This window comes from Epinephelus lanceolatus, chromosome 9, assembly GCF_041903045.1.
Source record: "Epinephelus lanceolatus isolate andai-2023 chromosome 9, ASM4190304v1, whole genome shotgun sequence".
Taxonomy (NCBI): Eukaryota; Metazoa; Chordata; class Actinopteri; order Perciformes; family Serranidae; genus Epinephelus; species Epinephelus lanceolatus.
The window spans coordinates 3493237-3515251 of NC_135742.1; the positions used below are offsets into that span (position 1 = coordinate 3493237).

The following is a 22015-nucleotide window of genomic DNA, read 5'->3' on the forward strand; positions in this document are numbered from 1 at the left end:
AGGGGAGAAGCTGGAACAGATTGTGTGTGAAGGATCTGCATTGATGTTTACCAAGATGATAAAATAAAAAGCAAAATATAACTTGTAATACTGCGAGCAAAACGAAATAATCATATAAAAGACTGACAATAAAAAGACTGATGGATCCAGGTCAGAATTTCAGTTCTAAACCTTATTTAATATTTAACTGCACTTTGCTGGTTTGTCAGTTGGAGTTGCTTTTTAAGAGATATTAAAGATGCTAATATCAGTTTTTGTGTTCCAGTTTCACTTGTTCAACAGAGGGAAGCTTCTTGGCTCCTTTATCTACAACAATTTGAATTTGTACTCTAAGTGTACAGTTGTGAAGATAAGCCCTTATTTGCCTCTTGTGGTCACGTCTACCCTCCAAAACGATCTCTTTCTTATGATGTGACGCTAACGTGCCGTTTTATTTTATCTTACACCCACTGTTTGACTCACCTATATAAGTGAGCTGTACCCAGACGTCACTGACCCACTGACAGGTGTTTCTGCTCTACTCCACGAGTTGACGGAGATCATCATGAGGACGCCAGTGATTGCAGTTTGGGCAGCAGTGTTGCTCACTTACGGAGTCTCTACAGGAATTGCAATGGTAGAGTACTAATGCTGAATGATGGCTTGCTTCATTGTAACTGCTGTGAGTAAGATGACCGTGAAACAAGATGATTTGTTCTTATAATGTCTATTGTTTCTTTAAAGGTCCCCAGTGGATCATCTCAGGGCCAAGGTAGATATGCGAAGGCCTCCAGAGGATCCTCAAAGGTCCCAAGTAGATATCAGAAGGCCTCAAGAGCATCTTCGCCGGTTGCCAGTGGATCTTCGAACATCCCCAGTGCATCTTGGCAGGCTCCCAGTGGAGCTGGGCCCTCGGCTGGGCCCTCAGCTGGGCCCTCGGCTGGGGCCTCGGCTGGGGCAAACGACATCCTTAGACTGGACATGGCTCCACACTCTGTTGACGACATGTACGATGGCTGCAAAGATGAGATGTACCAGAATCTCCAAGAATTACTGGCAAATGAGAAGAACACAAACGCCAAATTCAAAGCAGCCTGGGAGAGCTCAGAGCAATGGTACGACAAAAAAATTAAGAAATCAAAACCAGCCCTGGGGAAAGACCGTATTGTAGCTATTTACTATTACACCTTTGGCAGAGACAATGCGTATCTTGATTTCAATAATGCAGTTCGAACCCAGAAAAATGAGTACACCACCACATTTGGGTATCACGCACTTCACTTTCTCCTGACCGACGCCATTCAAACTCTCAGAGAACGCAGGCTCTCAAACCTCGCTCCGGGAGAGGACGAATGTGTCACTGGCTACCGCCGTGTTGACAGAACCTTTAACCAAGTCGTCAACACGCAGCTTCGATTCGGCTCTTTTACCTCAAGCTCAATGGGTCAGTACAACACGAACGTAGAGAGATTTGGAGACAAGACGTGCTTTGAGATTTACACGTGCTTTGGAGCAGATGTCTCCATCTTTTCTAAATTTGAGATTGAACGCGAAGTGCTGATTCCTCCTTACGAGGTCTTTAAAGTGGTAGGGGTGAAGATGAGATCTGACCATAAGGATCTTCCATGTGAGGTGGAATATAAACTCAGGAGCACAGGCACAAGTAGGAATCTGAATTGTGATCTTTTCAAGAAGAAACGTAACTGTAAAATTTGCAACCTTTTTAAGTGTTGCATAGGTTAAGTGTGTTCCGAGGTTAAGTTCAGTTCTACTGTGCAACAAGTGTTTAAGAAAAAAAAGTTGCATTAAAACTAATCCTTAAGTTGTGTAATTGTTAAAGTGGGTCTGTATTAAAATGAATATCAAGAATTTGTTCTGACAGGGGAAAAAGAAAAACAGGGGCCGTACTCAGAGCTTCCTCGGGCTAAAAGTCGCTGCTAGTGTTGAAATTCTAAGAAAATTCTTAGAATTGTGACAGTCTTCGAATTTCCCCTTAAAGTTAAGACTAGGTCTTTGTAAAGATAAAAGTTTCTCAGTGGGGAAAATGGTGGAAACACAAAGAGGTCAGAGAAATATTCTCCAAACACTGGGTGACAGTGAGTAAATGAAATGCTGCAGATTAGATCACACAGGTTGATGTCATTAGTATGCACACATTTCCCACCTGACGCTAAGATATTTGGAAAACTGTAAAAATGCAGCAGGGATGACTTAAGTCTGTCTCAACCCTCCATCAGCAAAGTGATCACACACACCAGTTCATTTCATTTCCACTGGGTGTTCACATCTCGCAGGCTCCCAAAAGCGTGTCTCTGACAACCAATCACGTGTTAAAAGAATCCCTTCCTTGCTCAGAGTTGCTTTGAGAACTTTATTAAAAGTTTTAGGCTCAGTTAGGAGCTCTCTGAGAGTGTTCTCTGGATGTTTGTGAATACGGCCCTGATGCATTGAAACTGATCTTTAAAATCTTTTGTGTAATTATTATAGTGGATCTGTTTTAAAATGTTAAAATGAATATCAAGAATGTGTAACTTGTAAGCACTTATGTTCATACATTGTGTTATTGCCTGTGTCACCTGTATTTAAACTGGATGCATTCTGTCCTACAGAGTTACTGTATGAAAAAGAAAAAAATAGAAGTCATTCAACCACCACCTGCTCCATCACTCTGTCTCTCACACACGGTGAAGAAACACCAAACAGGAAATCAAAAATAAACCCAGCTGTTCTTCATTTGTTTATTTTTTCACTTTCTTTCTTCAAAAGCAAAATTTCAGCTTGTCTCTGTTCATTTTTTTCTTTTTCTTATAGAAAATGGAAACAAAAATTGCCTCGTACAAACATTTAAAAATGACTGACAGAAAACCAATGACGTAAAGAAAGACGTGCTGTACAGATAGGTGAAGAAAGATGAACTCTTCCTGTCGTCTGTGAGTCTGCCTCAGCGCTGCTCTCCGCACTGTGCGGTCACATACAGCAGTAAACAAGCTTCCTAAGCTCACACTCTCCATTTATATACACACACTGCACTGGCAGAGGAGTGCATCACTGCTGCAGCGGACAAAAAGGCTAAACACGACAAGTGAAGTTTGTTGAGGTGTTGTTGGGGTTCATGAGCGCTGGGCCCTCGAAACCTGTCCTGAAGAAAAAAACAACGGATTTCTGTGCAGTGGTTTTTGCCCGGCGACAAAACATAAATGAGGGTGCCGACGAGAGAATGTGGTTATTTACAAAAGAGACACGACGTGAAACAGACCAAAATAATATATATAACATTCCTCCACTGGGCCCCTCTGATCCAACGTTCACATGATACCAAGAAAAGGACGATCCTACAGTCACACATCTCACTGAAAAAAACATTTTCTGTTGGATTTCATGAGTAAAAAAAAAGCTGCACCGCATGTTCACACTGTAACATAAGACAGAACGATGTGTTTGATTACCCCACAGCCCTGTGTGACACACATGATACACCTTGAAGATGAGATGCTGGAGCCCAGAGTGTTTTTTCCTCGAGCAGCTACTGATAGTTACACTAAATCTGGTTCAAACTGTGGAACAAGTTTACAGCCAAAGAGGTTCAAGTCTGCACATCAGAGTTATTAAAGGAACAGTGTGGACCTTATGAAGCAGGGTTGTATGGCGTGCTCATCCATAGTCAGTGTATCAACTACAGCAGATGTCAGTTGGCACGATCCCAGTTTGGAGAAGCAGGTTGGAGTTTAACATGGACGCTAAGTAATGTGCTTCTAGCCGCCTAAAAAAGACAATATAAATTTGATTTTCACTGCTTTACCTTGCAGTCACACCGATGTTCAACAGGGAACTGAAGCCGTTCTATCACTCTCTATAAAACCAGACTCCACTGAGAAGAACAGTGATTTATCATCACTGAACACAGGAGCTGCTGGTCTGCCTCCATCAGTCAGTGTGTTTGTGCTTCCCCATCAGAACGGACCGTCTGACGAAAAGGTAAAGCAGTAAAAATACTCTCAATATCACGTGCACTTCAACTGATACGGATTCTTTTAGGTGGGACTTTTTAAGGCTTAGCTTAGCTTTTGTTGTGGCCCTCCTGCTGCTTCTCCACACTGGCGGCTTCAGTTCCACATCAGGAATCACTGTAAGAAAGTAAAGCGTTGAAAATATTCTAAATAAAGCACGCGACCACAGCAGTACGATGCTGAGCTTCTGTGGTGGTACTCCTGCCTGTTTCTGACATCTACTGTATGTAATACACCGTCTATGGATACGTTCCTCACACAACCGCGCTTCAAAAGATCCAAGCTATGTGTGTGTTGGGGCTGGGTATCTGTGCTCGATACCTTTAACACATCAACCACAATAACCCAATACCACGTGGCATGAAAACTTCTCCAGTCAAATGATACCTGCATTTAATCTTTTCTGTACCCAGATCTAGAACAAAAAACTCGTAGTATGGTTTTGCTTGCAGCCAATCAGCACAAGCGTTGGCCCACTACCGCAGCAGCTACAACCCCGAGAGCCAGCATGATGTATGTGACAGAAAAAGGCAGCTCAGTGTCCCGAGATGCTACTGAAATGTTTGAAGGTATGGCTACACCACAGGCCTGCGGTATCTGGTGGCAATTTATGTGACCGAATGCTTCCATTCACATGATGGATGTGGTACATACTCTATTGGTACTGGCATCCAGTAATGTTTTAAACACCCAGCCCTGCTGTTTGAAGAAAAATAACTTCTGAGTGTTTCAGCCACAATCTTGCTGAACGCCTGCGGAGTCGACAGTGTACACAGTAAACATGATATAATCTGAAATGTCATGATGGTCAAAACTTTCCTGAAAACCGGAGTTTGCTTCTGAATTCTTTCAACGCAATAAAAATGTGACTTTTAAAGCACACTCATTGTGTCAAATCTGCAGCTGACAATTTAGCATGTCTGATCATTCTGATTTTAGGTGCTGATGAAGGTAAAAATGATTACAGTGTTTGTAACAATTGACGACATGATGAGGAACTGTTGTTAAAAATGGCAACCAACTTGAAGTGATGTCTGAAACAGGTGCAGACCGAGATGTGACTGATCAGTGCTGCTGCACATCGACAAGAGATTCCTGCATCGCTGAGACCTGATCGTTATTTTACTTTAACATTTTGTTCATGTGAGCTGTCAGAAAACACATTTTGGCTGCTGTGCTTCCTGTTTGTGCACAAATACCCTTCCTAACATCTCAACAGCTTTAAGTGCTCTTTTTTTCCTCCAACTTTTTTCCTCACTTAGACCCTTCTGACTCCATTTCCCATCCTGTGTTTCAGAATATAAATTTCATACCAAGTGGTGGTCTAACTTTGATTATCTTTTTTGCTGTGAACTCATATTTTGGCATTAGCACTGTCACTTTTTAGGACAGCCAATCTAGGCAGAAACTTCACCCACTGGCAGATTCAGCTTTTCAAAACCCGGCTGCACCTTTTGTCTGGATGCCCCTCGTTTCCTTCACGTCACAGATGAAGGTGTGTGGTTATTTCTACACTTAAAGGCGTCACTTTGGTACAAGCATATTGCTCCTTTACATCCATTCTGATTCATATTTTTCTTCTTCGAGCGTCTCACCTCCGCTCTCTCTCTCTCTGAGGAGGGAAACAGACTTGAGAGGGATTCACACAGCTGGTGATGCTGCACGTGGCGGGAATCTAACCTGCGACCTTTCTGTCACCTCTTTTAAGTTCATTTTTTTAAGTCCATGATCAGGAGAGCAGGAGAGAGGTGCATAGGTCAGAGAAAACACATTTAACAGGAACAAAGGACAGAAGACGAAAGTTCAAACTGAGATCGTGATTAGAAAAAAAACAAAAAAAAAAAAAGCTAAGCACCCACCACTTCTCCCGGTGAGTGACAGCACTGAAAAGTCCCAGCGCTTGAAAAGCTGTGGACTGGCTGTTATTGAAGTTCTCACAAAACACCCAGGGAGTGTGTTTCAGCTCTCAGCCAGAACAGCGTTTCAAGCTTCACAAGTTGAGGAAAAGGTCGAGCCAAACTGGTTTCATGATGAGTCCAAGTGTGTGTTTGTGTCAGTCTGTGTGTCTCTGTGTGTGTCTGTGTGTGTGTGTAGTAGTGTGTTATTTGTTGCGCAGCAGCTCCAGCTGATCCTGGTATTCGGTGAACAGTCTCTGGAATCGCAGGTTTTCAACGATGACAGGTAAAACCTCCCGCAGCAACTCGCGCTTACGTAGACCCTGAACACAGAAGAGGAACAGTTAGCGACATGCAGAGGTTAATGTGGCCGAGCTACCGTGGTCACAGTCATTAGCTTTGATTACGTGGGTCAAAAAATCAATAGACAATATCAGTAGACAACTGTGCGTCAACAAACCCCAGCCTTTTTGATATGTCGTCTTGGGACGTTACCACACCGAGTACAAAAGGAAAAATGATGGTGTGAAACAGCAGAGGCACTTTGTCAACCCAGGTGAGGACTGGCATTAGCATCAAGCTAGCAGAGATTATTATTTTCCCATAATGGAGGATATAAAGGAATGACATTTAACAAATAGTGGCGGGGCCTTGACTCACCAGCGTCGGTGGAAACAGACTATATTAGAAACAGGCCTTTACTTCTCATTCCGTCATTTCAAACTTCCTGTATCTAGGGGTAGGGGTGTCTCAATTCTCATTTGGAGTAAGAGCCAGGGCCAGACAGAGGGCTATGAGGAATTTTGCATCATCCACCGTGTAACCATCAAACAGCATTAAAATTGATATCATAATCACGGCACTCATGTTTCATGATACAATCTTACTGTATCTTACTATATAATGACAAAAACTCTGTGTGTGTCTGTTTCACGTTTTTCTCCTCACTGACTTGGTCAATCCATGTGAAATTTGGCACAGTGGTAGAGGGTCATGGGAGGATGCCAATGAAGCAATATTACATCAATTGGCCAAAGGGGGGCGCTATAGCAACCCATTGAAATGTCAAACTTTGAATGGGCATATCTCATGCCCCGTATGTCGTAGAGACATGAAACTTTGCACAGAGATGCCTCTCCTCATGAGGAACACATTTGCCTCAAGAACCCATAACTTCCGCTTATATAGATTTTCCGTCATTTTGAATTGTTTGAAAAACACTTCAAATGGATCTCTTCCTAGGAAGTTTGAGCAATCTGCATGAAACTGGGTGAACATAATCTAGGGACCAATATCTAAAGTTCCCTCTTGGCAAAAGTTGGAAAACTTACTAAAACTGAGCTTCTATAAGGCAATGAATATTGCGGAGGGCGTGGCTCATCACATAAAGGTGTATAACATCTCAAGGGTTTCACCCATCACCACGCAACTTTGTAGGCATATGACCACACATAATCTGAGGGGACCCCTCCATTATTGACCCCATCAAACAAAATGGGGGCGCTAGAGAGCTCATTTCTTATCTAGGCCTAACCGCCATATGGATTTTTACTAAACTTGGTAGATATGTAGAACAGGACGCCTCAAGGTGACTGGAGAAATTTAACTCTAATTGGCAACTGGGTGGCGCTATAACAACAGAAAAATGCTTCAAAATGGCTAAAATGCGACCGATCGCTGTGGCTCCCCCTGTGGACCAGTGTTGGTGTTGTTTTCTAATGTTTGGTATGACTAAGTCATGGTATGGTATGCTGTACATAATCACAGAAACTGTGAGTGTGTCATTCTGTCAGTCAGTCATTCTGTCTGTCCCACGTTTTTCTACTCACTGACGTGGTCAATCTATGTGAAACTGCACATAGGCATTGAGGACTGGCATAGGTAGAAGGTGACAAAGCTACCAATGGCTATGGACTAGTTAATACAATGTTCGAGCAGTTTTGCCGACGTTAACATTTCGGTGTTCCTTTCATGTGTCATAACCTGAGGCGACGGCATTTTCGGTTGTTTGTGTCAACTCTTGTCACTTCTGCTGATGTAGCAGCCAGCTTGCGGGAAGGCATGATGACGCAAATGGTAATCGAGTGGTGTCTCATTTGTTGGGAGAACGTTTCTACCCCTAGCCTGCTCAACTCTGTATAGAGGGACAAGGGGAAGACGCAGACACAGGGGGAGGGGTAAGAATGAGAATTGGGATTCACCCTTTATCACATGCGATTCGCCAACACACTCAGATGGGTAAGAACAGACTTAAATCATGGGATTTCTTATTTTCCCCTCGAAGCTTATTCATTTTTTTCATGTATGGAAGACGAACTTTCTGAAAACGATCAAGCATATGTTTTGGGTGTAGATAAAAGAAACTCAACCAGCAGACAGACAGTGCTGCAGTCGTACCAGGGTGGTGGGCTCCCAGGCTGTGGAGGCTGATTTGTGGACGGGACCCAGCAGCTCCTTACAGAGTTCTCGGAGACGGTACTCTGAGCCTGGAGGGAACACACACACACTTCAGTCAACACTGAAACAAAAAGCAGACTCAAAACTATACGGTCAGTGCTGTGCTCAAAATGTTTTTCTTCTGTCAGTCTGTGGAAATCAGCGACAGTTTGGTACCTTCGTTGACGAGGAATCGAGCGTAGATGAGCAGCCAGTAGCGATACTCCTGCGCTGACTGCAGAGTCAGAGCAGACGCCAGCTGGTTCTCCAGGAAGGCCAGCGTCATGCTCTGCTGCAGGTGGTGAGGGGTGGAGGAGAGGCGGGACGCCAGCCGACCAGCACTGCAGGGACCAGAGAGATTTTTCATTTACCTCTTCGTTACATTTTGTTTGGAGCGAGACGAAAAGATTTAATAACTATGTCTTACTTGAGGTTGCGTCCCTGCATGACAGCCAGTGGCCCTGAGGACACAGGTGCATCGTGGGTAGGAAGGCAGCTCCTGAAGTCAGCACACTGGACCAGAGAGTCTCCTTTGTCTGCTATCAGAGTCCTGAGAGAGACACAGTGTAATTCCTGAAGTTTAAGTATTGTTGCGGGGTTTCAAAACATTTTATGGACAAAATTTCTAAACTTTTCAAGACTTTTCAAGGATCCATAATACATATATGTATTTTTTTTCTTGCCCTACTTGTTCGGCATTTTTCAAACATACCAGATTCAAACTCTATTGAAACATAATTTCAGCTAGCTGGCATACATGAGGGGAGAGACAAGATGTAGGGAGAAAATGAATTAAGGTCTGTGATGGTGAACAGTATGTGTGCATTACGTGGAAGGTTATCCACTGAAACAATTTCATTATACACAGCTTTATTACATAACAGGACTTTTCCAGGCCTGGGAAATGTGATTATGAAATTCCATGACTTTTCCAGGTTCCCCATGACCGTGGGAACCCCGTTGTTAGTTGCAGCTGTTTCAGCTTTGTGTTTCAACTGTGTCTCTACTGTCTCTCACCATGTCTCCAGCGAGGAGCTGAAGCAGTAGGACTTCCCGTTGGACAGCCCGATGACTGGAACTCCCTGCTGGGTCAGCAGAGACTGAGACACTGTGGTGTCAGCACCTACACGCACAAACAAAATATTTTAAGGGATATAATATGACTGGATTGTCCTTCTGATATAAATGGTCACATAATCAATATGACAAGGTGTGAAACAGTCTTCTTGTGAGGTTAAAATCTCTTTATGGATCATCTTCTTATGTACTTGTACTTTTGAAGGTATGGTTCAACATTTGCTTTCTTCCCATGGGTTAGATGGATATTAATCTCATGTCTGTGTATTAAAACCTCCCACTATTCTTTAAAATTCACCATAAACACCTATCTAAGGCATACCCAAAGTAAAATGAAAGCTGTTCTTACTCCATTTGTAGTACGTGTATGGTCTCATTTCAAAGGTAACAGTCACCAACAGTCAGAATAAGTAAGCGCTCCTGTCATTGTATTGTAGAAGTTTCAACACACTGAGGTAGAAGTTTTTATTAATCTTCTCCGAGAAATTTCTCGAAAAAAGATGCTGCAGATGACTAGAACTGGGAGGTAGCTGGAAAACTCTATGGGACCATATCAAGAATCCTCTTGAGTCCAAATTTAAGTAGATAATAATATCACAGACAACAAACATGTTTTTCTGCAGTTTTGTCCAGGCGCTTTTCAAAAAAAGAGGGTCAAACAATGTACTGGATGTGTAGCCAAGAGTGAAAAACACATATATCAAGATAGAAACTTCTATATAACTATATTCTATTCTTCTATATAACTTCTTATATGAAAACCTAAATTAATAATAAACCTTGGATTTTTCCCTTTAAACTGCAGAGGAACAATCTGTTAATTATTCATGAAAAATGTTACGATCTATATTGAAAGAGAGTGCCCAAAAGGCAGATGTTCTCCTGGTTGAGAATGTCACTGGCTTTAAAGGTGCAGACACACCAAACTGACATCAAAGAACTAGCGGTGACGAAAGCCAACTGTTGCGTCGTCTACGTCGCCTCACGTCGCCCTGTGTCAGTTGCATTTGAACACACTATACGGACTACATCCGACGGCCAAGTAGCACGTACGTTCTGCGCCTGCGTGAGAGAGAGCGGAGTGAGAGAGTGGTACATCCTGTCAGCCGAGGGGTTTCCTATCTGTGCAGCCGAGCACCGCAGCACCTCCACGGACTATTACATCCAGACGGTCCCGGTGTTTCCTCCTCAGGCTCCACTTCACTCAACTGCCCGATAAACCCGCTGCTTCTTCCCACTTTAACCTGAATAACAAACCAGGGCTTGGTGCTCCGGTTGGATCCAAACGGAGAGCCGGGGCTAGCTCTGAGACTAGCGGAGGCTAACTGGCTGCTGCTAACGCTCTGCTAGCTGCTCCCAGCTAGCTCCGGTTTGTTATTCAGGTTAAAGTGTGAAGAAGCAGCGGGTCTGTGGGGCAGCTGAGTGAAGTGGAGCCTGAGGAGGAAGCACCGGTTAGCCCCGGTTTCACTACAGGCAGATTCACTCGCTACAGGGGCGAGGAAATAAAACCTGAACAGCCAATCAGAGTGATCTCTCTCACCGACAAGCTCCACCGCCGATTCAACATGCTCAATCGGCCGAACAGCCGCCGACGCCAAAGTGCCGACAGTGAAGGACACGCCGCAAAAACTAGGGCGACAGACGCTCACTGACAGCCCGACTTTGGTCGAAGGTAGACCGTCGGCTTGGTGTGTCAGGGCCTTAAGAAGGACAAATCGCTTGCTATTGGCAAGCTCTAGACAAGCAGGCCATTCCGTTAAAACAGGCCCTTGTTGGCTACTGTAGGCTGTGGGCAGGTCATTAGAGCTCCTGTTAGCTCAAGTGAGGTGTCAATCAAAAAGTCAGAGTTTAGACGCCATTTTGATATTTGGCTAACAGCAATATTTACATGCAAACTGAAGATACTATGGAAAACGTGGAAAAATGACAACATCTGAAATGACGTAATGGCAGTCTGTGGATGTGATTATGTGTTTGGACTAAATATGTCAATGGATTGAGATCCTCTGCACCTAGGTGAATGTATGAGGATCGTTTTTGTTTGGATATTATCGATCAATGGATTGTGATAAGGCTTCATAGGTGAGATAACTGTTTGTTTGTTTGTTGTTGGTCTGACAGAAGCATTTACTGTACCTGCTGTGGTGGTTACATCATGAAATGGTCAGCATCTATCGAATCACAAGAATCGTAGCTTTCTAAAAATATGTCATACGAGTCGGATTGTTTGAAGGTTTTTTCAGTCAAGTGCTCGAGTCAGGTGTGTTTAGCCTAGCTTAGCATACAGACTGGAAGCAGGGGGAAACAGCTAGCCTGGTTCTGTCCTAAGCTCGCAAATACATACTTATGTACAGAAATGAAACACGTCTTCACTATTTTAGGTTTTAGGAGCTGGAACTATTGTTTTCAATTAACTGACTCCAGCTCCATACTGATCATCTTCCTCAAAGCAGACATGTTTATTCCCCCAGATGTTGAACTCTTCTTGTGTCACATCACATGCTGCAGTGTCTCACCAGATAAAATGGTCAGCAGGGACTCGTTCTTCACCAGGGCCTTTTGTTTCTGAACGTCCCTGCACAAAGACAAAACACAATTCAACGGTTTTATTACAAATAATATCAGCAAACACATCACTGCTCTTGTGTTATTCTGCATAAAAACCCTCAACTGAAGCTGCCTTTCTATCAACCAATACAGAGTAAAACAAATCTGTGACAGCCACTTTATCTTTTGTAGTACAATTCTGACATATTTTGATGTCATATCCACATGGGTGGGAAAATAACACACACGCTCAACAACACTGCAAACAGATCAAGTCTATAAAAATCAACCACATGAGATTTGTGATAAAATCTCTGAGCACTGACCACACGGACAGCGTCGCTCCAGCTGTCAGAGCCATGACGAAGTGGGCGGAGCAGTGCAGAGCTGACACAGGCGTGGCCAGCTGGATGGCAGGAAGGAGCCGCCGTCCACAGGAAGAGAACACAGACAACATCCTGTCCTGACAGGCTACGGCGAGGACGTCACTGAGGGAGAGGAAGAGAAAGAAAAACTGCTTTAGTGCTGACCAGTCATTTAGTTATACTTTTTTCCTTTTTTCCAAAAAGATGCATCTGAGTCACCTGAAGAACAGAGAAAAGAATCTATCTGTGTGCGACACACTGAGCCTCCTACCTGCTCCCTGCAGCGGTGACCACCGAGCTGGGCAGCAGTGTGTTCCAGTCTCGTCCGTCTCTGGAGCATCGTAGCTGGCTGAGCTTCGAACCCGCGACCACCGACACCTCATTCTCCACCTCCAGGAACACCGACGGCTCCATGCTCACCTACACACACACATATTTTCCATTTATAGCTTCTTATATACTCATATACTGTTGTATATTCACACCCAAATTGTAATTTGATCACTGCAGTGTAACCTTCTTTACTTTGGTATGTCTCAGCAAATCAGAACAGGAATTAACACAAAAATTGTGTTCATTGCGGTTTAGTTTGTTAGACATTAAACACACTACAGAAACATCAGGAGTTATGGCTTGAAAAAAATATGTATTTTTCTTTATGTGTTTATAACTAATATTAACAACAAACAAGACTTTTGTAAACAGATTAGATTTGTTTTTAGCCCTGTTTCCACCAAGCAGTGCGGTACGGTTCAGTTCAGCGCACATTTTTTCCATTTCCACAGTAAAAGTTGTGGATGGTCCCAACAGAAGCGTTCCTTAGCGTCCCCATGTTTGGTCCCCCCTCTGTTGGGGTACCTAGCACACAGATGTGGTACTAAAAGGTGGAGCTGTGAACACTGCAGTCTGATTGGTCAGTAGAGGACGGTCACTCTGCTCAGGGCTGAGTTGTGTCTGGTTTTGAGGCTCATGTAACCACTGTTCATACTGTGGAGAGTTTTATTAGTAAACTCTAACTATAAAATGAAAGGATGTTTTGCTGCCTCTCACAGCAGCTGGAGTCTGAGAAAAAATAACTTTATTCACCGACTGCCGGTGACTTTTAAGGTGGAACGTGTATTACTTATTTTACTTAATTTCAACCAAATCCTCACTCTGAGAAAAAAAGCACGGCAGTGTCTTTCCTGTGGGCTACAGCAACACTAAACCCCTGAGCTTGCCTGAGAAGGACTAAATGCACAAAGCTGCTATTTTTAAATATCCCATGGAGAGAGACTCTCACTGCAGCCTGTTCTATTTTGTTCTGAAAATGTGGGCGTGCAGCCTCGTTCTGTGGACGATAAACCAGGTGCAGACTGACGAAGGAGGAAATACAGTGAGTGCTGGACGGAGCAGTGAGTGACAACAACCCCGCCCACATTCAAGAGGACTGTTTGGGGTGGAAACACTAAACGGACCGAGGGTTTAGGTACCATGTTTGAAGGGTTACTGTTGGTTCCAAAGGTACTATACCAGAAGTGTTTGGTGGAAATGGGGCTTATGTTGTTGCAGTTCGTACTGGTCAACAGTAGAGGGAGATAAACTAGGGCTGGACAATGTGGCAAAAAAAACAATAACACAATAATTTTATCCATATTAATTAGGCTTGTGCCGATTTCCGGTTCGGTCCGGTTTAAAAGCTCCACCCGGTTTAATTCACGTGAACCAGATAAACCAGGTGGGGGTGGGGGGGAGCTTTTCACATCAGCAGCGTGTCAAGGGACTATATTCAACTTATCTTGCATTGTAACATGCATTATGACAACTTAATAAGGTTTATGTATGTTTTTAAATGAAGTGGAGGAGCCTACAAGTGTTTTGTTTAGTTTGTCTCAGAGGCTTCAGAGGGACTCTGCAGCTCCGCTCAGCTGTCTGCTGCGAGAGAGGTGTCCTTCTGCTTCTTCTTGTGTAACCTTGTGTGTATTGGCGGTTAATACAGCATTATCGCCACCTAGTGGATTGGAAGCACATTACACCTATAATAGGCTTTTATTGGGAAAAATAGCTCAAATGCGACCCCCAGTGGTAAAATTAGGTATATAATTCGATATATTGGTTCAGTTAGATATTTGGCTTTAAATCAAACCGGTTGGAAAATTTTAAAACCAGCACAAGCCTAATATTAATCCATATCAATTTTTATCACAATATGTAATCTAAGAATGCTGCCAGTTTGAGTCAGACTTCATTTTAAGTTACAACAGTAAGGAGAGTTGACAGACATGACGATGGCGGAGGACTTGGTGTCCAAGTGAAAGGCAAAAGCTCCAATTCGGCAATATTTCATAAATAAACCCACTGCTAACAAGGAACCTGATAACCTTAATGAGTCAAGAGGAGTTGGATACATCTCTGAGAAGTTGGTGTACAGCCTGACGCCTGCAGCTCTTCATCTAACTCCTGACTGTTTCTTCACTTCCATTAAATATTTCAAACTCCTCCACTGTCAGTGAAATGCTGAAAATTACCATTTGTTTTGTTTTGTACATGCATTCTGGATGAACGATAGCGGTAGTGCTAATCTAACTGACCAATACATTGCATTTCAAATGACTACCGCATAATGAAAGTCAACTCGTGTTTTGCAGGCTAAATACCTTGAATGTGAAGCTGCAGCAGTGGGAAATGTTCAGTGTGCATTCACAGTAACTTCATGCAGGGCATTACAGATATTAAACATGCTGACGATTATCTTTTCTTGTAAAGTGTGGTGGTTGGTAACCTGTTGGAAAATTTCCTCACCGTGGCATCCCTGTCTATGTGCTCAGGTGATAAGACGTAATATACGCTTAATTAACAGTGGGTAAAACTTACTAAGGGCCTGAGTCCACAATATTTTTTTTCTGAACACTGGCATCTTATTATAATTGTTCTCAGTAAGGAGAGAATGTGTGCAGCCACCTTGAGAAAAAGCGCCACACCCGGTGTCTTATCATAGTGCTCCAGCTTTTTTGTGGGGTCACTATCAGCACTTCCAGTTGTGTCCATCTGTGAACTTTTCAGAAAAGTTGGTGGTGTCACTGCAGCTTCTTTGGCTACTGTATGATATGTCAGACAGAAACTATCACAACAGAGAGAGAAAAGTTTTGTGCTTCTATCACCATACATGTTGTAATACAGCGGGTGGTTAAGTGTAGCGTTTTCCTCTGTGTTCCCAGTGAGGAGAGAGCGTATGTGGCTGCCTAGACAAAAAGCGCTGCACCCAGTGTCTCACTTCAGGGTGCTACGACTAATTCCTACAGCTGCTCTGAGCACTTCACTAGAAAATTTCTGAACTTTTCAGAAAAGCTGGTATCGTCACTTGAGCTTCTTTTCAGGCAACCAATCATATATTAGATGGGGCAGGACTAATCACCTTGGCAACCAATATAATGGAAGAGAGTTTTATTGTAGCCTTGTCGTGTCTATCCTAGGCTGCATGATTTGTCAGACAGAAACAACAAAGGCAGAAAAACCCATCTGTGGAAGCAGACCGGCCGCACTATGAATGTGAGCTGCTGAGTTTTGTGCTTTTATCACCATACGTGTGGTAATACAGCGGTAGTTAGTGGTACATGTCAAGATATTGTTGTCATAGAAACAAAATCCATCTCTGGTCCCAGGGAGAGCCTTTTTGATGAAGCCCTGCCAGAGCTTTTCAGCCAGAGAAAACACTAAATGGACGCAAACCCTTAAAAGCTCTACATCCAGCAGCAAACTGTACACAACGGTGGTTCAATTGTAAAGAAACAATACCTTCTTCCTAGTAGATAAAACATCTTGAATCCACCACAACGGATTCAGAGAAGAGTGCGCGCACGCACACACACACACACACACAAATACACACAAAATGACAGCGTGTTACCTGCAGACTGAAGGCCTTCTTTATACTTGGTGTTGGTAGTTTGAGAACAGGTACAGGAGCTGGAGGAGCTGCCACCCTGCTGGGCTCCCGCTCTGCTGGAGGAGTTATCTGACAGGAAGAGGAGGGACAAAACACACATGTATCTCTCTCTCTCTCTATTCCAAGGACATCTGCACAAAAGGAGTTTTCACTAGAGCTTTGCGATAATACTTGTTATTAGAGCCAATAAGAGGCTTCAAATGAATTACTGTAAATGCAGAGTTAATTTTTGATTTATCAATGTTTTTCTAAAAAATGTAAAAAATAAATACATTAGAATTTAGTGACGCAATCAGATCTGTTCATCTTTCCCTCCATCTTTCTACCTGTGTGAAAGGTTGGGCGATGGGAGCGGCCATCTTGTCTTTCCTTGGCCGTCCCTTCTTCCTCTTCTCCACCACCTCTCCTCCGTCCATCAGCAGCTCAGGTTTCCTCTTGCTGAACGTCAAGTTTTTGTTGATGGTGGCCATCTTGTCCTCGCTGTCGCTGCTGGTGTCTTCTTTGGTTTTTACGTCTTTCAGGGCGGAGATGCCGTCTTTCGGTCTGCTGGACGAACAAAAAGGTTAACATTTTGTTTTAGAGACAGTTTGTCCTCTTTTCTCACTTTTGAATCAGTGCTTCTTCACCTGTCTAGAGGCGTGAGTCCAGCAGTGGAGGAGATGGCAGCTGTGACACCCGGCGTGGCCTTTGACCTCTCTGTGAACCTTGAGTCCAAAGCTTTCATTGGCTCGATCTTGGAGGCAGACGTGAGCAGCAAACTGGACTTCACACTGTAAAATAAAGAAATCAGAAAGTAGGAGATGAGGGGGTGACGGAAGGTTAGGAAGTCAGTACAAACAGTAAAATAGAAAACTAAATTAAAAGCTTTCTCTCAGCAGGTCATACCCATCCTTGTCCTCCAAGCCCTTGGCGGTGCTGTTGGGCGGAGGCGAGGTGAGCATGGAGTCGTGGCTGGGCCTGAGCCCCAGAGAGGAGGCCTGTCCTGGGCTGGAGTCAGAGCTGAGCTGAGAGGTGAGCTGGTTGGACGTGGAGGAGCCCGAGGGCAGGATGGGAGCGCTGTTGAACAGAGCTGGCGAGAAATCCCTGCAGAGACAGAGGGACTATTTGGTTGTGCTTTCTCTATTTGCAGTGTTTTTTTTTCTTTTATAAATGCTGTGCATGAGTTGTCAAATTGGTGAAGTTGTTTCCTTAATTCGCAGTGCGCTGAGCTCTCAGGGCCACCGTAGTGTTTCATGTTTTCCTACCCGGTGTCCAGCTGAGCGATGCAGAGCGGTGTGATCCGTCTTCTGCCATCTGCGGTTCTCGTCTCCACCTGCTTCTTCAAAAGGTTCTGCAAGCCGGAGAAATAACACATCCAAGGAATTTAAGCTCCAAAAATGTCAGGAAAAGTATTTGTTTTGACAGCTTTTGAAAACAGAGCTCTAAAACAGTGGTCATAAATATTTATCCAATACATCACTGATATCTGAATATGTGTGGTTTCCAAGTTCATCTAAATCATTTGCTCTCCTGTGTTTGACTTGTATTTCTAAAACTGTTTTATCTTGTGTCTCTGCAGCTGTCCTCTAAATATCTAAATATAATCAGTTAAAACAAATGTGTCTTTTCCTGCAACCTGAATCTTGAAATACAGCAAAATTTCTATATTAAGAGTCTGAAACTCCTGCATTTTTTCATGTGCATTTATTATTATTTATTATAAAATGTGGTGAGTTATGTTTGACCACAAATAGGTGTCTAACTCTTTGTCCTGAACCAAACCAACACTCTTCTGCTTCCTGTTCCTTGTTACATTTCAGTGTCCCACCTTCCTGATGTCCTCCAGAGACTCTCCGTTCATCACACTGTTGAGTTTGGGGGCTGAGGATTCGGGCCCTGCACTGCCCGGTCCTGAGCTGGCCTGGGCCGAGTTCTGTCGCTCCTGCTGGTATTTGAGCATCTCGGGGTTCTCGATGATGGTGGTGGAGAGCTGAGCCTCAGTGCTGGTTATAGCCAGACTCTTACCGTAGATGTTCTGATGGATGCTGTTCTGTACGACAGAAAAAGAGAAGGGCGAAGTTTGATCTGGCTTCTTAATGTTCTTGACAGAATTAAAGAATAACGTTGTGTTTTAGTATCTTTGTGTTGGAGTGACAGTGTCCAATTATAAGACAACCAGGAATTGTCAACATAAATCACATGACTCAGGTGTTTTGGTTCTTACAGTTGCAAAGTCTTAAACTTATATAACAACAGCCTGTTCTGCTTTTCCTTTGTTCACACAAGGCCACTTGCAAAAAAAGCTTAATTCAAGACAAGTATTGATCCAGACTTCATCTGTTTTTTTTTGCCAGCTTTTAAACACGAGGAATGACTGGATAACAGCTTAATATTTGTCCTCTCATATAGATGAACCCTTGTGTTTGGTAGATGTTTAGAGTACGTTCCAATCTTTAACAAAATGAAATGTAGTTCTCTTGGAAGAAAACAGAGAATTAAACTTTTAGGCAACACCAAGACACATATTTATTACATTCTGTTTCCTGCAAGAATTTTTTTTAACAGGCAAAAGGAAAAAAGGAAAAGGACAAGCAAACGCAGTGAAGTTGACATCATGTGATTCCATCGTGTGCGTCTAACCTTCTCCTCCTCGTTCAGTGGATCCCCCAGTTCATCCAGTGAGAAGTCCAGGTAGGCTACCGTGCCGTCCATCGAACACACCAACATGCCCAGACCTGTCAGAGTCCTGACACACAAACACAAATCAGTGTCAGAGACGCAGAGGGTGTACCCGTGATGTCTTACTGTGCATTCACACCAAAAGCATCATGAGCGTCATAAGCGGCCGGCAGCCATTCATTTTCAGCGTACGCTTGCTACAAAGAGCGTCTGGAGCGTTGGCAGCAGCCAACAGCGCGATGCCAGCGACCGGAGCGTTACTGAAGTTGAGAGAAGCTCAACTTTATGCAAATGAGCAGCGCCGCCGCCGAAGCAGCAGCCAATTGCAGACTGTGAATAATCTCAAGGTGGGACAGTGAAAGAAAGAAAGAAAGAGACCTTCTGCAGCGCAGCTTGAAAGCCCCGCCCCTTGGCAGCCTTCTGCAAGCCCTGCCAGAGCTGCCAGGCAGCGCGATGCCAGTGACCTGAGCGACCGCTGGCGCTCATGAAGCTTTTGGTGTGAATGCACAGTTACTGTTACTGTTACAGGGGATGGTGTAACAGTCATACGCAAAATACATAGTATGTAGATGAATGCATGTAATGCGGAACCAAAATTAAGCACAGCATCCACCCAGAAACTTTTAACCATTAGCAACAAATGCTGAGGTTAGCACAAGGAGTCAGTCACAGTATGGCGAGCACAGATAAAACACAGCTGGAAGACCTGCCTGCACGTTCCCAGACGGCTACAACAGTAACAGAGAGACAGAGTTGTGTCGAAGACGAGGATAAATGGAAACATATTCATGCTACCGCGCATTCGACAGCATCACCCAGATGTGCCGATCACCAGGACAAGACAAAACCAAACCCAGCTCCTTATCCCTGCTGCTTCCAAGCAGCTTTAACTGAACAGGATAAAACAATTACTGAAGCAGCTGGCATTCACACTGGCACATTAGCCAAGGTGGAACTACCTGAAACACTCCTACTGCTCCTACTTGGTCTTACTGGACTCGAGCGCTGCTTTTGACACCATTGATCACTCTATCCTCATCAATCTACTAAATACAAATGTTGGTATCTCAAGGAAAGCCCTACAATGGTTCATGTCATATATGTCAAATAGACGTTTTTCTGTCTCCATAGGTAACTACATGTCCTCGTCCACTCCGCTGTTATATGGGGTGCCCCAGGGCTCAATCCTTGGTCCCATTCTTTTCTCATTATATATGCTTCCCTTGGGCCAGATAATCAGTCGCTTTGGCTGTATATCCTATCATTGCTATGTGGATGACACTCAGCTATATTTTTCAGTAAAGCCAGATGATCTTAGGAACCTAAACACTCTCCACAACTGTTTAGCTGCAATAAAGGACTGGATGTCTGTCAGCTTTCTTCGGTTAAATTCTGACAAAACTGAGCTTCTCATTTTTGGCTCTGAAAATACTGCTAAAGGCATCTTTCAGCATACTGGCCCACTTACCCTCTATGTCAAAACTAACGCTAGGAATCTTGGTGTTATATTTGACCCTAAATTGAAACTTGAACAACATGTTAATGAAATGGTTCAATCCTGCTTTTTTCAACTCAGGAACATTGCAAAAATCAGACCATTATTGTCAGCCTCTGATTTGGAACATATCATTCATGCCTTCAGTTTTTCCCGTCTCGATTACTGCAACTCCCTTTTCACCTGCCTTAGCCAAGCTGACCTGTCACGTCTCCAGCTTGTACAAAATGCAGCAGCGAGGCTATTAACTAGGACTGGCTGTAGAGTCCACATCACTCCTGTTTTAGCCTCACTGCATTGGCTGCCAGTGAAGCTCAGGATTCTTTTAATCACCTATAAGGCCTTACACATTTAGCTCCTACCTATATTTCCAAGCTACTATGCCCATATACTACCGAGTGGTCACTTAGGTCTTCCAACCAAAACCTGTTGGCCATACCACGTGCCAAACTAAAAACCAAAGGTGACTGTGCTTTTGCTGCCCTGGCACCCAGACTTTGGAACGACCTCCCCACTTCCATTAGATCAGCTGAGTCTGTTGACTGTTTCAAAAAACACCTAAAAACCTACTTTTTTAGAATGGCTTACTCATAACATTCGATAAATTCAAGTGTATACTCTGGGTGATGACTGCATGCTCGCTGTGCTCGTATATGTGTGTGTTGTCTGTATGTGTTCTTGAATGTGTCTTTTATGGTCTTGGGGCCCTCTTTTCTTTGTGTCCCAATGTCAATGTAAAGCACTTTGTAACCTGTGTTAAAAAAGGTGCTAAATAAATTAAGTTTCACTTATACTTACTAATGCACAGGTTTAACTTTTTCTTATTTCATTTATTTTTTTCTCTCAGTTTCGTAGCATTAAAGACTCTTTTCAGTTTTATAGGCTGGTATTAAATGTTGCTTTTGGGAAAGTGTTCAGTGTTCGTACAGTGTTTTAAATGTTCCTTATTTTGATAATGGAAACAGTTCAGCAAAGTTGCCAGTGGGCAAAATGACACCTCAGTCCCCAGGAGGAGGATTTCGGTCTTTGTTACCTGCACCACAGTGTGTTCAAAATAAATGAAGGAAACGGATCCTTAAACATCTGGGTTTTTTCTGCTTTACTGAACTAGCACCAAACTGTGACTTCTATGTGCCGTAAAACCCCTAAAAAGATACACTCCCTCAATCAAGGACTTTTAAACCATGAAACTTTGATATCTGTAAAACTTGTGAGGATCAATGGAGTGAGATGTTACTGCACATGTGTGGTATCCCACACATTTCCCTGTTTACAACTCACCAGGAAATGTCCATAATTGATTTATCAAAGAGATCATGGATGACCACCAGGGGGCGCTTCAGAGAGGTCAGCTGAAACACAGACAGGAAACAGCATTGTCAGGAACAAAACTAAGACAGTGTGAACTGGAACACAATCTGACATTAAAAAAGCTGATAGTAAAATTGATGCATAGCCTTTATAGAAACCACCAATACCAAAAACCGTGGCAGCTCAACAGATGTTTGTTTCCGCTATACCTCGCTTCTCCACCTGCATCAGTTTGAGGTTTACATTTCTACATCTCATCAAATAATAAACTAATCGCTCAACACAAATCGGACAGTCGTTATATGTCCTGAGATGGATGG

At 43.4% G+C, this 22015-nt stretch overlaps 2 protein-coding genes across 3 annotated transcripts in view; one reads left to right on the forward strand and one right to left on the reverse strand.

Moving 5' to 3' along the window:
• Positions 1–921: 921 nt before the first annotated feature.
• On the forward strand, positions 922–2613 carry LOC117252543 (erythroblast NAD(P)(+)--arginine ADP-ribosyltransferase-like; the record flags this gene model as incomplete). Its single annotated transcript, XM_078171063.1, has 1 exon — positions 922–2613. A coding segment is annotated over one exon (801 nt), but the record flags the coding sequence as incomplete, so codon positions are not given.
• Positions 2614–2703: 90 nt separating this feature from the next.
• hira (histone cell cycle regulator a) overlaps positions 2704–22015 on the reverse strand; it is a 29171-nt gene continuing 9859 nt past the window's right edge. The window contains exons 10-25 of one of the 2 annotated variants that reach the window (XM_078171172.1): positions 21666–21736; positions 18851–18956; positions 18039–18260; positions 17476–17561; positions 17117–17314; positions 16858–17001; positions 16558–16774; positions 16193–16300; positions 12578–12726; positions 12268–12429; positions 11911–11969; positions 9335–9440; positions 8745–8867; positions 8495–8658; positions 8279–8367; positions 2704–6204 (exon numbers count right to left, since the gene is read on the reverse strand). In XM_078171172.1, the coding sequence (XP_078027298.1) occupies positions 6088–6204; positions 8279–8367; positions 8495–8658; positions 8745–8867; positions 9335–9440; positions 11911–11969; positions 12268–12429; positions 12578–12726; positions 16193–16300; positions 16558–16774; positions 16858–17001; positions 17117–17314; positions 17476–17561; positions 18039–18260; positions 18851–18956; positions 21666–21736 (2121 nt within the window). In that variant the 3' untranslated portion in view covers positions 2704–6087. Of the gene's footprint in view, positions 6205–8278; positions 8368–8494; positions 8659–8744; positions 8868–9334; positions 9441–11910; positions 11970–12267; positions 12430–12577; positions 12727–16192; positions 16301–16557; positions 16778–16857; positions 17002–17116; positions 17315–17475; positions 17562–18038; positions 18261–18850; positions 18957–21665; positions 21737–22015 lie in introns of both variants that reach the window. The other variant, XM_078171171.1, reaches the window with a different exon arrangement.